General features: G+C 40.1%; 1 protein-coding gene across 16 annotated transcripts in view; it reads right to left on the bottom strand.

Annotated features, from left to right (window-relative positions):
• LOC140211100 (microphthalmia-associated transcription factor-like) overlaps window positions 1–20,612 on the bottom strand; it is a 259,427-nt gene that overhangs the window by 116,994 nt on the left and 121,821 nt on the right. For all 16 annotated transcript variants that reach the window (XM_072280551.1, XM_072280550.1, XM_072280552.1 and 13 more), the window contains one exon: window positions 12,141–12,390. In XM_072280551.1, the coding sequence (XP_072136652.1) occupies window positions 12,141–12,390 (250 nt within the window). The remainder of the gene's footprint in view (window positions 1–12,140; window positions 12,391–20,612) is intronic.

Here is a 20,612-nt window from a genome sequence, read left to right as displayed (position 1 = left end):
CAAGATGCACAGAAAATTCGGGCTCGGATCTCATTCATGGAGTTTCATCCATCCAGAGTTCGAAACACATTGCGGCTCGGGTGCTAATTCCTGCATGTACTGCTTCTTTCATAATACATCAAGGTACACAGGGTGGTGTAGAAGGTGTTTGACAGGCTGCCCTTCATCTGTCAGGCCATTATAGCAGCTAGAACATCATAATGCAGTTGCACATGATGTCGGTGAGGTGTTGTGTATAGTACTCCTATAGCAAATATGTAATTAAGGTGGAAAGAGTGGAAAGAAGATTTCTGAAAATGTTGCCATGACTGAGGGGCCCAAGTCACAGGGAGAGGTTAGGTAGACTAGGACTCGGTTTGACTGTCTTCTTTTTTTAAATGGAATCTATTAAGTTTCTATGTTTTGTGGCTATCTGGAAGGAGACAAATCTCAAGGTTATATAACGCATACATGCCTTGATAATAAATGTACTTTGTACTTTGAACATCGTGAAATTTGACTTAATTCATTGGAGTATAGGAGAAAGGGGGGTGATCCTATAGAGCTGTATAAGATCACAAAGGGTGTAGGTACAGTGAATATACACACTCAGTGGAAAAGAATGGAAAACTAGAGAACATAGGCTTAATGTGAAAGGGAAGATTTAAAAGGGCAACTTATTCACACTGAAGGTGGTGCACATGTGGAGCAAACTACCAGATAAATGGTTGAGGCAGGTACAGTAACAATATTAAAAAGTACACTTGGGCAGATACATTGGTAAGAAAGGTTCAGAGGGACCTGGGGCAAATGGGCACCTTGTTCAGCATGGAAGAGTTGGGCCAAAGTGCCTGTTTCAATGCTGTATTGCTCTGTAACTTTAAAAATAAATGGGGGAAACAATCAGAATTCAGGCAACAAGAAATAGTTAACCATCATCTGAGTAGATGTGCTTGACTAGTTAAGTTGTTGTTGTTCCTTTTCATGCTTTGTGGCGCAATGGGGACATTTTTGCCATTTCTGTAGCAATTGACTGTTTTTTATTACAAGGCTGCCAAGTTGCTAGCTTGACGCACAACCCAGCACAATGGAAAGTGTGCAAAGATTCCAACTCGGAACCATTTGCTTCATAGTAGTAGTAGCAGTAGTAGTAGTAGTAGTAATAGTAGTCATACTTTATTGATCCCGGGGGAAATTGGTTTTCATTACAGTTGCACCATAAATAATAAATAGTAATAGAACCATAAATAGTTAAATAGTAAAATGTAAATTATGCCAGTGAATTATGAAATAAGTCCAGGACCAGCCTATCGGCTCAGGGTGTCTGACCCTCCAAGGGAAGAGTTGTAAAGTTTGATGGCCACAGGCAGGAATGACTTCCTATGACGCTCTGTGCTGCATCTTGGAGGAATGAGTCTCTGGCTGAATGTACTCCTGTGCCCACCCAGTACATTACGTAGTGGAAAATCCAGTGCTAATGCTACTACACCACCGGATGGCTAACCAGTTGAGTGCTTACAGCAACTTCTGTATTTTTTTTAAATTTCAGATTTCCAGCAATTGCAGCTTCTTGATTTTCAACTACTTCTAACATACAGAACTCAGATGAGCATTTTCAGGTGGCAGTGTAAGTAACATTACTGGGGTATTGGCAGACTTAGCTGAAAAACAAGTGTGAAATATCAGGGTAACGCAGCAGGCCAGGCAGCATCTCTAGGAAGAGGTACAGTCGACGAAGAGTCTCCGCCTGAAATCCTTCGTGATCTTATACCCCTTGGACTGTACCTTTTCCTAGAGATGCTGCCTGGCCTGCTGCGTTCACCAGCAACTTTTATGCATGTTGCTTGAAATTCCAGCATCTGTAGATTTCCTCATGTTTGTGAAGTATCAGGGTGTGTGGACTTGTGCAGAGCCTGGACCTGATGCTTTACAGGGTGACCAGATCCATTTTACTTTCAGACCCAGCCATTTGGCAAGGTACAATTGCTCAGACGACTTCCACCTTAGCTCACAAAAGGATTCTGATGGCATAACAGCAATCTGTTGTACAACAACACTTCATTCAAGTATGTGGGTGTCACAGGCAAAGCTCGTCCTTAATTACACATGCCCAGGTAGCTGGAGAAGGTGATGGAGAACTAGCTTAGGACAGTACAGTAGGATAGCAGTTAGCGCAACACTTTACAGTGCCAACGATCACCGATAAGGTTCAATTCCCACCACCGTGCGGAAGGAGTTTGCACTTTCTCCCACATCCCAAAAACGTCATTTAGGATTAGGGCATTGGCGCCAGAAGCATAGCAACATTTGAGGAGTGCCCAGTTCAATCCTCAGACTGTGTTGGCCGTTGAAGCAAACAAGACACTTCACTGTATGTTTCAATGTACATGTGACAGATAAAGCTAATCTCTAACCTCTTTCTGAATTGCTGTATATTGATAATGTTGGTAACTTAGCATTACCCCACAGAGTGCAGATTTAACCAACACTTCTAGTCCTTCCGTTTGAGCACACGTGTACCACATTGAAGATATCTGCAGAGTTGTGGAATTTAGTTTTGTTCAGTTTACAGTTTAGAGACACAGTGCAGCAGCAAGCCTTTCTGGCCCATTGAGCCCCCACTGCCCAATTACACCCATGTGACTAACTAGCCTTCTAACCTGTGCGTCTTTGGAATGTGGGAGGAAGTGACAGCGCCCGGAGGAAACCCACGCAATCACGAGAAGAATGTACAAACTCCTTGCAGGTCGTGGCAGGAATTAAACCCAGGTTACTGGTCCTGTAATAGCTTTACGCTACCTTGCCAGCCCCAAATATGACTTGAAACCCTGCTGTCTGCTGACACTCCTCCAGAAATAAACCACCCCACCCCATGACAAAGCAACTTCCATCACATCCAACACCATGACAACCAGGAGCATCCCTGAGCCATACATCTCACTACTGTTTATTATAGTCTGCTTGATGATGAACACAGACTACTTGTATCACGTAGGAATTTGGAGAAACAACAAATTAACTTTTATTGAATATAATGTGTTTAATTGCATAATGATGCTGATGCTTTGCAATAGTTCAACTAAGTTAAAAATATTTTGTTAATGACTTTCATTTGTACTCAGTGTCTGAGGCTTCTCGCTTAAGTATCCAACAATAATTTGTCAGCATTGATGGATTCCAGTTGCCCTGGTATCTTTTCTCCATGACTGCAATGTTCTGGTGAAACCTTTCACCATGCTCGTCACTAACAGCACCAAGATTTGCAGGGAAGAAGTCTAAATGGGAATGCAGAAAATGAATCTTTAGTGACATTGCATTTCATGGTTTTATATGCTTGAAGCATTTTTTCAACTAGCTGCATGTAGTTTGGTGCTCTGTAGATGCCGAGAAAAATTTCAACAACTTCCTTGAATGCCTTCCATGTGATTTTCTCCAGTCCCACTAGAAATTCTTCAAATTGCCTGTCATTGATGACCTGTTTGATTTGTGGACAAACAAAAATGCTTTCCTTAATCATGGCATCAGTTATTCTGGGAAGCATCTGTCTCAAATATCGAAGTCCTTCATAGAAATTTTTGTGCCCGGTGATAGCAGATTCCATCCTTACAGTCCTGAACCCTATAATTATTACTAAAACCTGTCCTGCCATGCAGCAGCTGCACCGCCTAAGCATGCCCAAGCACGCCTAGACAAGATAGGAAACTTTCCAGCTTACTTTGTAGGCAACATTTTAATTGACTTGAATTACAAATTGAAATAATAAATATAAGTTTATTAAAAAAATTGATATGTGCTAGGGAAATTTCATGGTGATTTTCACGATCAGTAGCCGAAAATTCATAAGATACACCTAAAGGTATTCAGGAAGCAAAATCTTTGTTGTCCAGTGTAATAAGATGTTCACTATCACAATTTGTCCAAACAAACTTCAGGTGTGTTAATATTTCCTGCCTTAGAGTATTGGTGTAGTTTTCTCAATGCTTTGTGGATAAAGTAAAAGACACTTTGCATTCTTGAGAATCCCTCGGCTTGCACTATCTGCGCAGTCTGTTTAGAGAGAAGTTGATGAAGACAGGTCTCGCTGAGCACAAATCTCATTATCTCCCTAATAAAACAGCAATTTGCATATTAAGTGCCGTTACTGATTCCTCAATGGCTGTTTGGCTATAGACACAGAATTAGACAACACAGTTTACCTGGTTCATGAAAAGATGGGGCAGATGACTGTGACTGTGGCTTCACAAAAGGAACTCTCCTTTACTTGTCTGAGGAGCACTCCTAAGGCTACCTGTGAATTTACACCTTTTGCTGAGAGCCTAAACAGGGAGGTAGCTAGATTTACATGTCTCTATTTAGCAACCTTGCCATCAACACGGACAGGAATTGACAAGCCTCAGGACTCACACCACCAAGTTCAGGCGCAGTTATTACCTCTCAACCAACAGACTCTTGAACCAAAAGGGAATAATTTCACTCAACTTCACTTGCCCCATCTTGAACTATTCCCACAACATATGGACTCACTTTCAAGGACCTTATGTCATGTTCTCAATATTTATTTCTTATTTCTTCTTATTATTAATATTTCTTCCTTTTTGTATTTGCACAGTTTGTTGTCTTCTGCACAGTGGCTGTACACCCAGTTGGTGCAGTCTTTCATTGATTCCATTATGGTTATTGGATTCTTTGAGTATACCCGCAAGAAAATGAATTCAGGGTTGTATATGGTGACATATAAGTATTTTGATAACAAATTTACTTTGAGATTTAAATTAGCATAATTATTCAAATAGAGCATGTGCATCTGATGCACCCACCAATTGGCCTCCTGAATATATCAAATGGCAAAGGCCTGACATAAATTCACACAGATGAAACAAATTATAAGTAAGTTATCTCGTAAAATCATTCCATCTCTAAAGTGTGAGATGCTTTGTTTAAGACATATATTCCATGCTCATTCAGCATTTAAGATAAATTGTGCTCTGAGGAGCATATCATTAGTAACTACAATTAACATACTGCAACTCAAACTCATAAAAGTACATTCACGAAGAGCTTCACTGTTTCTCTGTGTGAAAGAGTGAAAGGCACTGAATTTGTTTTTGTTGTATCCCATGCTTGGGTGAAACCTTAACAGACATGAAGGCTCTAAGGAAGGGTCTTCTTCTCTGACAGTTTGCTGCATGGTGCCTATTTTTACCCTCTGTGTCACTGCAGATGAGGGAGGAGTAGGACTTGAAAATGTCCCACAGGCTACTTTACATCACAATATATACTCAATGTAACACACACAAAATGCTGGAGGAACTCAGCAGGTCAAGCAACATCTATGGAAAAGAGTACAGTCGACGTTTCGGGCCAAGATCCTTCAGCAGGTCTTCTGAAGGGTCTCGGCCTGAAACATCGACCATACTCTTTTCCATAGATGCTGCCTGGCCCAAGTTCCTCCTGTATTTTTGTGTGCTGCTTGGACTTCCAGCATCTGTAGATTTTCTTTTGTTTGTGATTGGATATACTCAATGTATCTCAATCTTAGGTGCATTGTTAATGCAAATATCTAAGTGGCAGCAACTCAATGCATGAAAGCATATAGATATTGTCAAGAAGTTCAGTTGTTGTTCTGACCAAACATCAGAATGGAGAAAAAATGTGATCTAAGTGGCTTTGACCATGGAATGATTGTTAGTGCCAGACGGGGTGGTTTGAGTATCTCAGAAATTGCTCATCTCCCGGGATTTTTTCACCCACAACAGTCTCTAGAGTTTGCAGAGAACTGTGCAAAGAAAAACATCCAGTGAGTGCAGAATGCCTTGTTAATGAGAGAGCCCTGAGGAGAATGGCCACACTCATTCAAGCTGACAGTAACTCAAATATCCACACGTTACAACAGTGGAGTGCAGAAGAGCATCTCTGAATGCACAATGCATCAAACCTTAAAAGGGATAGACTACAGCAGCATACACTCAGTGGTCAATAGAAAACTAATAAAATGGCCACTGAGTGTAGGATAGCAACATAAACTCTCTGCAATGTAATCTGTTGACCAGGACTGGGAAGCATATTTTTGGTCAGGGATAAAGGCCATAATTATTCCCCTTCTGGATTATGAAGGAACATTCAAGGATGTTTCATTAACTGACGTCACCAAGCTTGCAGAGAGTAAAGACTCATTCCCTGCTGTGTTTGATGTTAGATGAAAAACAAATTGAACAAACAAATGGCAAGAATTCCTTTTGTTTGCAGAGAATGGGGAATACACTGAACATCAAACTATTTCCTTTCATTTTCACTCCCCTGAAAATGTAAATCAAATTGTCACTACTATTCAGAAACAACAATACAAAGGAGGGGATTGCAGATAGGGCATTAGATGGATTTAAATAAGAAACATTTTAAAACACTGCAATTAATCAATATGGAATTATCAAGCAATCAGACCAAACAGATAATTAATCTTCCAGTCTACATTTTAGTGCAAGTGTTCATCACTACTGATTTCTAATCTAGGCAATGTTATCATCAACTGCAAAAGGATGTGGATTCAAATCCAACTCTATTGCTTTTGTCCTCTAATAGTGAGGGAGCAGTCTTTCACATGGGAAGGCAACCGATGTCCCACATGCCCTTTCACATGTAGGTAAAAACAAGGGAGATCATCAATGGATCTAAAAATCTGGAACTTGCAAAACATAGCACTTTGGGAGTGTTTCACCAGATGGCTAATCCAACAATTGAAGAAACAAACCATTATATTTTATAACAGTATCTAAATCTTTCCTTAAGTATCCTGGACAACAATCCCCCTGCCCCTCCTGCACAACCCTGGGATCCCTCAAGGCTAAGGGCTACAAGGGCTCTTAAATTCCAATCACCCCAGTGCTCACCTAAACATTAATTTTTACCTTCATTGCAATATTTGGCACAATCCCTCTTTCGACACCCTACCTCAACCAGAAGAAGTTGGCCCCCCACGTCCTGATCCTCATCCCCACAGCCCCAAGAAGCACACAACCAGATCCCAACTGAATGAATAAACCCTCTAATTCCGATCACCTCCCACACCAACTTTAGGAAGGATTCCACTCCAAGTCTCAAACAAGAGAAAATCTGCAGATGCTGGAAGTCCAAACAACACACACAAAATGCTGCAGGAACTCAGCAGGCCAGGCAGCATCTATGGAAAAAAGTACAGTCGACGTTTCGGACCAAAACCCTTCTGCGGGACTGAAGAAAAAAAGCTGAGAAGTAGATTTCAAAGGTGCTGGGAGGAGAGAGAGAAACGCCAGGCGATGGGTAAAACTGGGAGGGGACGGGATGAAGCAAAGAGCTAGGAAGCTGATTGATGAAAGAAACAGAAGGCATGGAAAAATGAAAAAAAGGGGGAAGGAGTGGAGGAGCACCAGAGGGAGGTGATGGGCAGGCAAGGAGATAACATGAGAGAGGGACAAAGGAATGGGAAATGGTGAAGGGGTGAAGGCATTATGGGAAGTTTCAGAAATGTATGTTCATACCATCAGGTTGGAGGCTACCCAAACAGAATATAAGGTATTGTTCCTCCAACCTAAGTGTGGCCTTATCCCGACAGTAAGGGAGGCCATAGATGGACATATCAGATTAGGAATGGAAAGTGGATGGCCACTGGGAGATCCCGCTTGTTCTGGTGGACGGAGCATAGATGCTCGGCGAAGCAGTCTCCTAATCTATGTTAGGTCTCACTGATATACAAGAGGCCACACCAGGAGCACCGCACACAGTATATGACTCCAACAGACTCACAGGTGAAGTGTTGCCTCACTTGGAAGGATTGCTTGGGGCCCTGAATGGTAGTGAGGGAGCAGGTGTAGGGGCAAATGCAGCACCTGTTCTGCTTACAATGATAAGTACCAGGAGGGAAGACAGTGGGGAGGGACAAATGGACAAGGGAGTCGCATAGGGAGCAATCCCTGTGGAAAGCTCCAAATCTCCTTCCCTACCTGACACCCTTCCCTCTACCTCCCCAGCACCATTCTGTTTACACCAGAGCACATGGCCCTAGTCCCTCCACCCTTCACCAGCTAGAAAACTGGCACAGTTAAGCAATTAAGTTTATAGCCATTAGACTTCTTGCCACCACTGAAATTGACTGCAGACTAAACCACCATGTGCAGTATTTTCATTTAATTTCAGTTTGCAGCAGAACAGAATAACGTATGAAACAGTGTGGTCGACCACACTGGTAAAATATGTATACAGAATTTAGATTTCTACCCATGTTGTAGCTGTTCTGGAAAAGCTTTATTGGAAATGGAAACTATTCTGGACTGCAGATTTCAGCACTGCATCCGAAATGTTTGCTGGATCCATTGTTACTTTCATATGGGTGCTTTCAAACATTTCTTAGTATCACATGGGGTGATTCAAATTGGCATAATACTGGCTTATGTGTTGTCAAGTATCTCATGAACACCTCAGGCTGAACATTGTTTTAAGTGCTTTATAATTTCAATTAGATTTGCTATTAAAGCTAGCTATTACTAATTTCTCAAATTACTAAAACTGCAGGAATGAGTTACATCATTTCACTGCCACACCACTCCTACTTCTCTAGTACATTAGATTAACACCTGAGAAAAGTCAGGATTTCAAAGGGTAAACACAAGAACGTCTGTAGAGGCTGGAAATCCAAAGCTACACACACAAAATGCTGGAGGAACTCAGCAGGTCAGGCAGCATCTACGGAAATGAATGAACAAGATGACGTTTCAGGCCGAGGGCCTTCTGGATTGGAAAGGAAGGGGGAATACACCAAAATAAAAAGGTGGGGAGAGGGGAAGGGGGCTGGCTAGAACCTATCACCTTCTAGCTAGCCTCCTCCCCCTCGCCCCCACCTATTTATTCTGGCATCTTCCCCCTTCCTTTCAGTCCTGAAGAAGGGTCTCTGCCCGAAACATGGACTGTTTATTTATTTCCATAGATACTGCATGACCTGCAGAGTTCTTCCAGCATTTTGTGTGTGTTGCCTTGGATTTCAAAGGGCTTTGAAAGACAAAAAGTAGCTCTTCAAGACTTCCTGGCAAGATGTAAATAAGCAGATCACAGATGAATGAATCTTCAGACTGGAATAGAAATGCTATGCCATGGAAGAATGAATATCAATACCTATCAGTATCAGTGAAAGAATAGTTAAAAACATTCTAATATATGAAAGTAATATAACTGATCATATTTTCTGATCCACAGACAAAATAAATAATATTCTTTATTGGAATATTCCAATACGAAACACACAAATACTTCAAAATCAGAGTTTATCAAGTGGGCTTTGATAAAAAGAAATTGCATGATGTTTAAAAAAGGGAAAAAGAAACAAAGATTATTTTGACACATTTGTGAATTTATTCACGTGTCCATTTGTCCATTCCATTTTGAAGAAAAGCTTGAAAGCATATAGTGTATACAGATTTAATCTTTATACTTGCAGCAAGTCTAAGGAAATGAAGGTCCTTAAAATTTTCAGCACTAATGTCACAATACTAACAATTCGTTTAAATTTCAGGAGCAGCAACATTGCTGTAAACACCAAATTATTAAAAGAAATATTTCAAACCCGATTTTGAATGAGAGAGGAAATGTACGATTGATCCTTCCAGCAGGAGGCAGTTTTTGCATCCTTGGCACCTCTTTGGGCCACCTTGGTTGATTTTAATTACAGAGCCATATTTGCACTCCAAAAGATAATTCTGTGAATCTAACCAGCTATAGATTACAGAAAGAACTAAGGAAATTGCAGAGACTATAAGCAGTTCATGTGCATGAAGACAGCACACAGAGAATGGATCAGAACCATTTTGTGTTTGAAAAGGGTAGTTAGAGCAGGTGAAGCCTGTGGGCACCAGAACAATGATTCTACTACTCTTTGCAAGGCTTTTAACATAACAAGATATCTCCTCTTGCTCGCTACCTGGTATTAACAGCAACATTACAGCACCACAACTGGCTTCTATTAATGAGGGTCTTGTCCAAATCAGTAACAGCTGTCACTGCTCAAAAAGATAAGTGACCAGTGAGCTGGATTTGGCTCAGCAAAGATTCGGCCAACTAACTAGCAAGGACATACACCTTAATAAGCCATCACCTGGATGCAGTCAGATCAGTACTTTATATTAGGCATATGTAAGAACAAAACAAGAGAATGTAGCTGATAGAAATTGTTGGGAGGGTAAAAAGAATCCCAATAAAATAAGCCTTGCTCAGTGAAAATAAGACATCAATATTTTGTTTGGAATCCACTGATTTGAAAAGTACACACATCTTCTCAACCCTTTTGATTTAACCACACTATGTCATACACTACCCCAATATGAAAGGAAACTTTCTTAGAAATTAATCCAATTACCCAACATTCCAATGTGTTCTTAGACTCTAACTCTGAGGAGAAATTTTGATCAACCTGCATATTTTTTGTTGTTCACACCACTAAATGCAATACATTTCCAGGCATTTGAGATGCCCTCTGACATCTTGCCAAAGTAACAAATATCTATGCAAGTCTGGACTATAAGTGTGAGAAGCTGTGGTCTGCACCATGTTCTTGTCTTTTGTAAATATTTTCATAAGTTGCCTCCAGAAAGGAATATTGGAAACTAATCAGAAACTCTTGACTTCTGCCTTGATCCAGAGGCAACTTTAGTGCCTTCTTCCAACACGAACAACAACAATTCAACACTCCTGTAACCATCTTTTTCTAAGTGGATTGTCATGCATCATCTGAGACATGAAAGAAGTCCACAGTCCATTCCTGGTATTATTCAGATCTACACCACAATTGTGTACGTCTTAATAGAAGTTTTTTTCTTGCAACCTTTTACACATGCACTCCAAAATACCTCATTTTGATTTCATTTATGTTCTTATGATACAAGTAAAATGATTACAACTCCTTTCTAATAAAAAGATAAAGCCTTACTACTCACAATGAACACTGTACTGGCAACCGATTTCCAAAAAGTCTCAGTATTTTTGTTTCAAATAGAAAGAATGGCATCTTTGTTTGAGAAGATTGAATATTGCATATTTTATATAAACCTGCATTATTTATAAGAACTTGCTATTCCAAGGAAAGAATGGGGAACATAGTAATACAAAGTTCAGAACATGTGAAGCTTCTTCGACTCTTATTGGTATCTGAGATGTTTTCAAATAGTGCAAATTACACCTTATTTTCAATAATGTAAATAAATGTAGTGTGCTTAGCAATGACAACAAGGCAAAGTCTTACCAATTAAAGATGGCATTTTATATAATTAAAAAATAACTGTATATCAAATTAAACTATGTAATTTCAAAGACAATAAACACTTAATGCCAAATAAGTATTGTACAGAGACTGCATGTTTCAATTATTTATATGAGCTTCAGCAAATTCAAAATTGTTCCTAGGCCTGATGGGAAGAACAGATAAATAACACAACTATTATTCTAACACTGTGTATTGATCTAATTGTTCCAGTTTTATTTTTTCCTTTATTAAATGATATAAAGGAAAACAATAATGGGAGTCAGACACTAAATATAGATTCATCACAGGAAAATTCAAAATGCTCCCATATCAAGATCATGTAGTAATTAGAAAAGTATGTACAATAGTCTCGTTAAGCAGGAGATACTAATAAAGCTTCTGCACTTGCTAGTCTGATGAAGAATCAAGGCTGTTAGAAGACATCAACTCATTGGAGGAAATTGGATTATATGTGACCACTGGCAAAGAGTTAAAAGTTCTGCATGTTTTAAATAGCAAAGAAGTTTCTATGAAAACCTTAAACTTGTTCAACTGAAAAAATGTTCAAGAAAAAACCTCTGAAAAACATAAAAACTTTAAAATCAACATGACATTGTTTGTAAATCAAATTTAGTTTATTTCTGTTTTCCAAACCAGTAAATCTTTTATTTTATAATGCTGTCCAGAAAAAAAACCGCTGCAAGCTTCTGAGCATTATGTTAAAATATCCATAAACATTAAAATATTTATGTCACATGTAATTTTCCTGCTGCACGTATGGCTCAGCTAGATTAGGTAGAATATCATTCTCTCTTCATTGTCTTACTGAACATTTGTTCAAAAATATTGATTTGTTAGCGCAGTCTGATAAGAAATAGAGATTATGAAAATTAAGCTGTACCTTGAGGACTTCCATTGGCACCTGAGTATTTGTGGGCAGGTTGGTGGGGACACTGACGTTGATGGCCTGTGTCTGGCTGACTGGCACTCGCTGCTGAATGAACTGTGCTGCCTGCTGCTGTTGCTGCTGTTCTCGTCGCTCCTGCTCCTGCATTTGCTCACGCATGAGCTGCTGCCGTAGCAGTATTCGTGATGTCATATTGGAGGAGGTTAACGGGGGTTTAGATGATCCTTGCTGCTCTGATGAATTGCTGTGATGAAACCAATAATGGAGAAAACAGGCTTCCGTTAGAAGAAAACAACAGATGAGACAGAAATATGCTTATCAACTTGAGAATGTAGCTCACTGAATGTGCTAGCAACTCACACTATTGACTAAAACTTGAAAGCTGAAATCTGCAGTTAAACAATGCGCGTTCTGGTAACTTTAAGCTGATTTCTGCCCTCAACAATCACACATACACACACACAAATCCCAGTTGATGACAAATGACTGAAGCCACAGATCAGATCTACATTAGAATATGCACAGTTGTCAGTCGTGTTAAGAAAGTCAAATAGATTTCACTCATCAAAACATTATTTAACTATAAAAAAACAGTCAAGCCAGAGCAAATTAGATCAATATTCATATCATTCCCTTAAATAAAACTCAACATGAGGGGAAATATTCATTAACTTATGGGAAAAGATGGGTCTAACATAACAGAATTCCTGAAGGGCCACCAGAGGTATGAAGGGCCAAATGAGCTCTTTCTGGACCTTTCTGTGATCATAGTATCGCAAAGTATTCCAATATGTTTGCTGATATTAATACATAGTATTACCGATGCAACATTGTTAAGTACAGTAGTTAACTAATAAATCTAATAAAAGTGAAACTTCCATATTGACTAGTTGGAATGTTAGATCAGTCACAATCTCAGTTAGTGATGGAGCAAGATCAAAGATCCAAGTGGCTTGGGTCTGCTCCTTGTTTGTCTCAGCCTCGATCACATTACTACCAAACATGGCGAAGACAAATAACTCTGACATTATTGAAATCATACTGCATCATTCGAGAATAGGAATAGAAAAATACGTTAATGACTGAGAGGGCCCAAGTGATATGAACACCTGACTCGATATATAGGCAGAATCATCATTCCTCCGTTGTAAACTATTTTACCATCTCAGTGGTAACTGATCATATTGGAAGCTTAACATCAGAAAATTGTGAAAATATCTGTTGAAGCCCAAAATTTTGAACAGAACATTTAAATCTTGATTACTAAGTTTCTTAAGCTAAAGCTCGAAGTTATAAAGTTTAAAAGCTGCAATAAGTTCAATGTAAATTGAAATTTATAATTTAAAACGTGCCTTAAATTGTATTCTGGAGCAATGATCATTTTACAATAATTTGAGATGTTCCCAGGCACACACGGAATGAATGGAAATGCATTGCTCTCGAGTTGTTAAATAAACAAAACAGCAGGTCACCAGCATATCGGAAATCTACACTAACTTTTGTCAATTATGTGCTACTGCCTGGTTATGATACCACTGACACAGAACAGATGTTAATTTCAGTAACACATCTGTTGCCAAAGCTGTACAAACCTGGTTACTGCTCTATTCTGACAAACATGACGTCAATCTGGAATTATATACAGTATATAGGGCTCAAATTAATTCCAAGAAGGAACATAACGTAACAAAAGACCAGCTATCTAGAATCATAGATTTGCTAATTTTAACACACCAATCTCAATAATCAACATTCTAAACAAAAATGGCCATTAAAATTGAAAGAATAAAAGGAAACCCACCTTGGGTCACAAGCAAAAATGTCAGTAGATCGGAATGAGAGAACAAATGGAGGAAAACAGACCAGCTCTCCTGAAAATGGCCCTCAATAAATGTCATTTAAAAACTTACCATTGTAAGCCTCCCTTGACTTTTTATGCAGTCGCTAAACGGAAGCCACCATTATACCATTTCTCAAATCTCAGACAGATATAGCTAATGGGTCCCCACAATCAGAGATCAATCAGCTAGAGGAGCATTCCTAGTTTATGTTCCAGCTACTCATAATTTATGGCTGTAGTCAATCAAAATGGGCTACAGGGACACAGTAAGTAGGACCCTATCCCAATTTTATATGTTTATCATCTTCCAGAGAGCATAGTTAAAAATGTTCTCAAAATGTTGCCGATGTTCAAAGGCAAACGGCAAACTTCACAAGATACTTCATAAGAACTTGAGTTACAGGATAAAGTTGAATAGGTTAGGACTTCATTCCAGAGTGTAGGAGAATGAGGAGAGATTTCATAGAGGGGGACAAAATCATGAGGGGGGTTTAGATCAGGCAAATGCAAGCAGACCTTTTCTACTGAGTTTGGGTGAGATTAGAACTAGAAGTTATAGGTTAAGGGTGGAAGGTGAATACACAAGGGGAATTTGAGAGGTAAACTTCTTTACTTATATGGTGGTGCAAGTGTAGAACAAGCTGCCAGTAGAGGTGATGGAAGCAGGTTCGACTGCAACATTTAAGAGAAGTTTCAGTAGGTACATGGATGGGAGGGGTATGCAGGGCTATGTTCCAGCAGGTGGTCTAAAGCAGTGGTCCCCAACCACCGGCTACGGACCGGTACTGGGCCACAAAGCATGCGCCACCGGGCCATGAGGAAATAATATGATTTGGCAATATGAAACACTATGAGTCAGCTGCACCTTTCCTCATTCCCTGTCACGCACTGTTGAACTTGAACACGCTCTCCACCCCCACACACCCCCCCACCCCCGTTGGCCGGTCCGCAAGAATATTGTCAATATTAAACCGGTCCGTGGTGCACATTTCGGCATGGACTGGATAGGCCAAAGGGCCTGTTTCTATGGCTCTATAATATGTTCATGATATGTTTCTTCAAGGAAAAGACAGAAATGTGGAGTTCAGATCCAAAGTAAGCATGCTGAAGCCAAAGAAAGGAAAGGGTAAAGAGGAAGACAGATGAGCCTAGGGAAATGCCACAGATCTTTTACTAGCGCTAAACTGGTGCTTTACTAGAACTATACAAAATCTAATGTCAAGTCACCCATTAACCCTCGCAACTCAGGAATCTTGCCTGCTAGGCACAATGACAGAGTTGACAGCAATTTTTTTTTAAATGATCAGAAGAATTACCAATGATGTGCACACTGGCGACATCAATCAATCATAGAGGTAATTCTAAAATATCAAGCACCTGCTTTCAGTAGGTTCAGTCTAAACTGATTCACAGGACCGGTACTTCACCCCCTAGTAAGGTAGGAGTCAGATAACCCCAACAAAGAAATGGATATTTTTAGTGTGAACTGCAACCACAATTCGCACGCTGCATAGTCCAATCAATTATCACAATGTGGGTTGCCAGTAGGGATCATTGCAAAACTGACAGCCTTAGACTCCATGCAATGACCAGTGGTGGGGAGTGCAGACTGATACCAGCTGACATTGTCACTGTGGCATCTGGAAGGCTCCATAGTAAGGTAATTAGACACAACAGAAACGTGCTATTCCTCCAGCAGTCTCCATTGGACTCTAACTGGATTGAGAAAATGCTGTTCATTTTCAATCCAGTTTCTTGTCTCTCAGTGACAAACAAGTATGGGCAGTAACTGCTAGCCTTACCACCATTGCCCAAATCAAGGATGTTTTTTCAAATTAACTCAAGGAGTGAATATCCCTGATTAGTAAATACCTACTATGATCTTCAAACAAAATGTATTTTACTATGTTTATTCATAACACAACTTTTATTGTCAAAAGCCAATTAAAAAATAATCCCTCATGATGAATTTATTTCTGAACTGCAATCAATCACTACACCAAAACGGGCCAATCTGTATGCCCCAGAGAATCTGATCATCCGCCAAATAATTATATTTCTAATTAAAACTTAAGCCTGAACCTTTTCCATCCATTAGGAATAAAGAAGACAATTTCTTCTTTTTTTTTGTACTTGTCGGCCCTTTTACAAAAATTGGCTTTAACTGAGTGGACCCAAGGCTGGCATGGACCCATTGGGCCAAAGGGCCAGCATTCATGCCATATTGCTCTATCAATCTATGACAAACAAATTTTAGAAGGGCAGAAAGGATATGCTTTTTGCAGATTAGTATTTCACATAAGTAATTTCCTTCAAATGCCACAATCTTTCTAACAGACTTTGAATGGTGCTAGACATTTCTAATTTTGTAGCCTCAAAGTAATCACAGTAATCTCCTGAGGTCAATATTAAGGTGGAAATTTGCAAAAATAAGCTGCGTTCTAAGGCAGTAGAATAAATTTAACATGCTGATGTATTTATAGCTCTAACACTCGCTATAAATTTAATGAAATGTCATTGTAGTATTATGCTGAATCTATTTTAAAATACGTTTTTTTAGCTGACATCTTGCATTAATAAAGGCATACAATTTAAAAATAAACTGCAAGTTTGCCCAAATATATGCTGACATAATTTTCTGTGTATGCTCCTGCAACGTTTGGAATAAAATGCATTTATGTGTACGAGGGGATGGTGCAGGGATTTTTCTGAAACTGGAAGGCCAAAGATTCGAGTGTCCTGTTGAACTAAGTGGCACAATCTCATTATTATTTTTAGGATCAGTTTTCCTCCAACCCCTGACCTACAAACACCCAACTTGATGGACATGTACAGCAAGCTGCAGAGGGAGTTCTCAGTGAGGGATGCTTAGGGATAGCCTAGTACAAGAGTGAGCAAGGCAGAACCATATCAGATTGCAAACAACAAGAATTCTGCAGATGCTGGAAATTCAAGCAACACACATCAAAGTTGCTGGTGAACGCAGCAGGCCAGGCAGCATCTGTAGGAAGAGGTGCAGTCGACGTTTCAGGCCGAGACCCTTCGTGAAACGTCAACTGCACCTCTTCCTACAGATGCTGCCTGGCCTGCTGCGTTCACCAGCAACTTTGATGTGTGTTACCATATCAGATTGATTAGGTTGGGGTGTGGCAAGGAGCAGAATGGAGAACGGCAGGGAATGCTATGGAGGGGACAAAAAGAGAAAAAATATTGTTAAGCAAAGATAGAAAGTAGCAGGGAGTGAAGTGATAACCTTCATTGTGAGAGAAAACAGGAGAAGATATTCCAAAGGGGTGATGAGTGAAATTTACTGGAAAGAAGTATCACTTTGGAGAGGGAATGGGGAAAAATAGCAAAATGTGGGATGGATATGCGAAAACAAAATCTTGACAGCAGGGAGGAGAATATCGGGGAAAAAGCTGTGAGTAAACTAATTGAAGGAGGACTCTGTGACTTGGTGTCAAAAAGATAAGAAAGATTGGGGAAAGGAGATGTTGAGAGAGGAAACAGGATATAATTAAGCCTACACAGTCATAGAGTTGCAAAGCACAGAAAAAGGCTCTTCAGCTATGCATGTCTATGCTGACCAAGAATCACGTATATTCAAGCCAGTCACATATTCCAGCACTTGGCCCAAATCCTTCTAAACTCTTGACATCCCTATATCTGTCCACAAACTTCTTAAATGTATCTAATGTACCTGCCTTGACCACTTCCTCTGCCAGCTGGTTCCATATATTTACCACGCACTGTGTGAAAAATCTTGCCCCTCAAGTCCTCATTAAACCTTTCACCTCTAATGTTAAAACTATGTCCTTTAGTTATCAATTCCTTCATCCTAGAAAAAGACTATTCACCTATTTACGTCACTTATGATTTTATATACCTCTATGAGATCACCCTTCAGTCTCCTACGTTTCAAGGAATAAAGGCCAGCCTGGCTACTTTGAGTGCTGACAGCATCTTTGGAACTCTTTTTTTTCCACTCTTTCCAGTTTAATTACATCCCTTCTATAACAGGGTAACCAAAACTGAATAAAAGTGTTGCCTCATCAAGTATTTTACAACTGCAACATAACTTCTGTATTCTACAGTGAATGATGAAGGGCAGCACGCCAAAAGCCTTCTTCACTGCCCTATCTACCTGTGATTCCGCTTTAAGGGAACTATATGACTGTACTCCAGGGTCCCTCTGTTCCACAGCAATACTCAGGGCCCCTCTGTCCAATATAAAAATGTTACTTTTATTTGTCCTTCTAAAATATAACAATTTGACTTAAGTTCCACTTGCCATTCCTCAGCAAGTTGCTCGTTGGCTGAGAAACTGAAGGAGCTGGACTCTGTGCGGATCGTGCTGCTGCCTGCATCAGAGAGGTGTCAGAAGAGTTGATGCGCGAAAGCGGTGTGCAGTCCAATATCAAGCGATCCTCTTAGTCGCTTTTCTTGTGATCACAAGACTCTGCTGGACATTGTAAATGAGGAATGCTCTGATTCGCTTATTTATTGATGGGTGGAAGGGGTGGACGGCACAGAGGCTGCATGGCCTTGATTGTAGTGAGGACTGGGCCTTGAGCTGCAGTGTCACCTGCTTTACAGCCGCCCAGGAGAGAGGCGTCAGAGCTGGTGCACTCCAGCAGAGTGCCAGGGACAGTGTGGTGCAGAGTGCAAGCTGGAGTTGGTGCTGTCCTCAGTGTTCACTCAACAGAAGACAAGCTGTATTGTATCGACTGCTGACTGCTGCAACATTCATGGACTCAGGGTCTTGGACTGTACATTGTTTGCATGATTATATTTTACTGATATTGTACATGTGCTTGCTATCTTATATGTGCGATATGTACCTTATGCTGTATGACTGTTGGTAGTGTGGTTTGCACCTTGGCCCCAGAGTAATACTGTTTCACTTGGCTGTATTCATGGGTATTCATGTATGGTTGAATGACAATTAAACTTGAACTTAAATAAAGGTTCAACATTATCTATCCTCCAGTCTACAAGTACCCCGCCTTTGGGTTGAGAAAGATTTCCAGAGCCCCATGAATTTCTTCTCCTGCTTCCCACAATATCCTTGCCTGAAGTTGGATAGGGCTGGCAATTTATCCACTTTTATGGTCCTCAAGACCATCAACATTTCCTCTTTCAGTCATTATCAAAATTTTTCAGGTCATCCATGCCTCGAACTTCCCAGCTCTCCATGGTAAATACAGATCAGGAGAATTTATTTTAAGACTCACTCATCTTCAGTTGCTGAACGCTTAGATGAACACACTGATCTTTCAGGAGACCTATTCTCCCCCATGTCACTCATTTGCCCAGAATATATTTATAAACTCTGTTAGGATTCTCATTTACCATATCCTCCAGTGATATGCCATTCCTTTTCTTCCCTTCTGATTTATTTCTTGTTTACTCTTATATCCCTTATATTCCCCAAGAGATTCACTTGACTCCAGCTGTCATTACCTAACTTTTTCTCCTTTTTCCTGAGCAGAGCCTCAATATCCTCCATTATCCAGGCTTCCCTAATCCTGCCAGCCTTGCCCTTCACTCTAACAAAACATACTGTTCCTGAACTCTCCCTATGTCTCTTCTGAAGGCCTCCCATTTGCTAGATGTTCCTTTACCCACTAACAGCTTTTTCCAACGCACCTCTGCAAATTTCTGTCTTATGCCATCAAAGTTAGCCTTCCCCCAATTTAGGACTTTAATCTGTGGGCCAGTCCAATCCTTTTCCACAGGTGACGGTCACCGGTTCCAAAGTGCTCCCTAGATGACATTCATCCACTTGCCCAAGCTCATTTCCCAAGTGGAGATCAAGCGTTGCCTCCTCTTTAGAGAGCCATCTACTGGAGATGCTTAAATATATTATGCCCATCTAATCACTTAGCACTATATGTGTCCTAGTCAATATTAGGGAAGTTAAAATCATCTACCTATTAAAACCCTATTATACCTTCATGCTTTTATGACCTATTGAACATTGTACATATCTACTCCTCTAATTCCTGCTATTTGTACTCATGGGATGAGTATTGTTGGCTATTCAGCACTTACTGCCCATACTTTGCCACTGTGAAACTGGTAATGACACTTATAAAACTGCTATACAGGCCCTCCACTGGTTGTGAATTTCGGGCACCTGTGCATATGATCAAGCTGACTTAAGGATTTCCAATTTATTTTAAAACTCATTAGAAATTTTCCATAATGTTCAAAATAAGTTAAGTTTCCCCAACTTTAAGCAGAACACTGTGCATCTGTATGGAAGTTTGCGATCTGAGCTGCTGTTCGGGTTGGCCTGAGGTCTGGATTGGGATAAATTTACTGGCTGCTTCAGTGTTACAGGCTGCCTTCCTTTTCTGGGGTGAAACGGGGTATTTTCCCAAGTGCTTTGGAAACTGGCAAGATGGATGAGGTTGAATTTGCCGTCTGTGCTGGGGCTGCAGAAATATTTTGCCAGGCGGGAATGTGATATTTCTGTATGCCCTCTCTCACTTAATTAATAAACTGAATGAGAGAGCTTTTCCATCCATATTACAGAAAATAAAACAAATATATCTAATCTTTCTATAAATTTATGAAGTTTTCCTTGCATAACAGACTTTACGACAAGAAACATTTTTCTT

The sequence above is a fragment of the Mobula birostris genome, chromosome 16 (genome assembly GCF_030028105.1).
Source record: "Mobula birostris isolate sMobBir1 chromosome 16, sMobBir1.hap1, whole genome shotgun sequence".
Taxonomy (NCBI): Eukaryota; Metazoa; Chordata; class Chondrichthyes; order Myliobatiformes; family Myliobatidae; genus Mobula; species Mobula birostris.
This window is presented reverse-complemented; position numbering and strand designations above follow the sequence as displayed.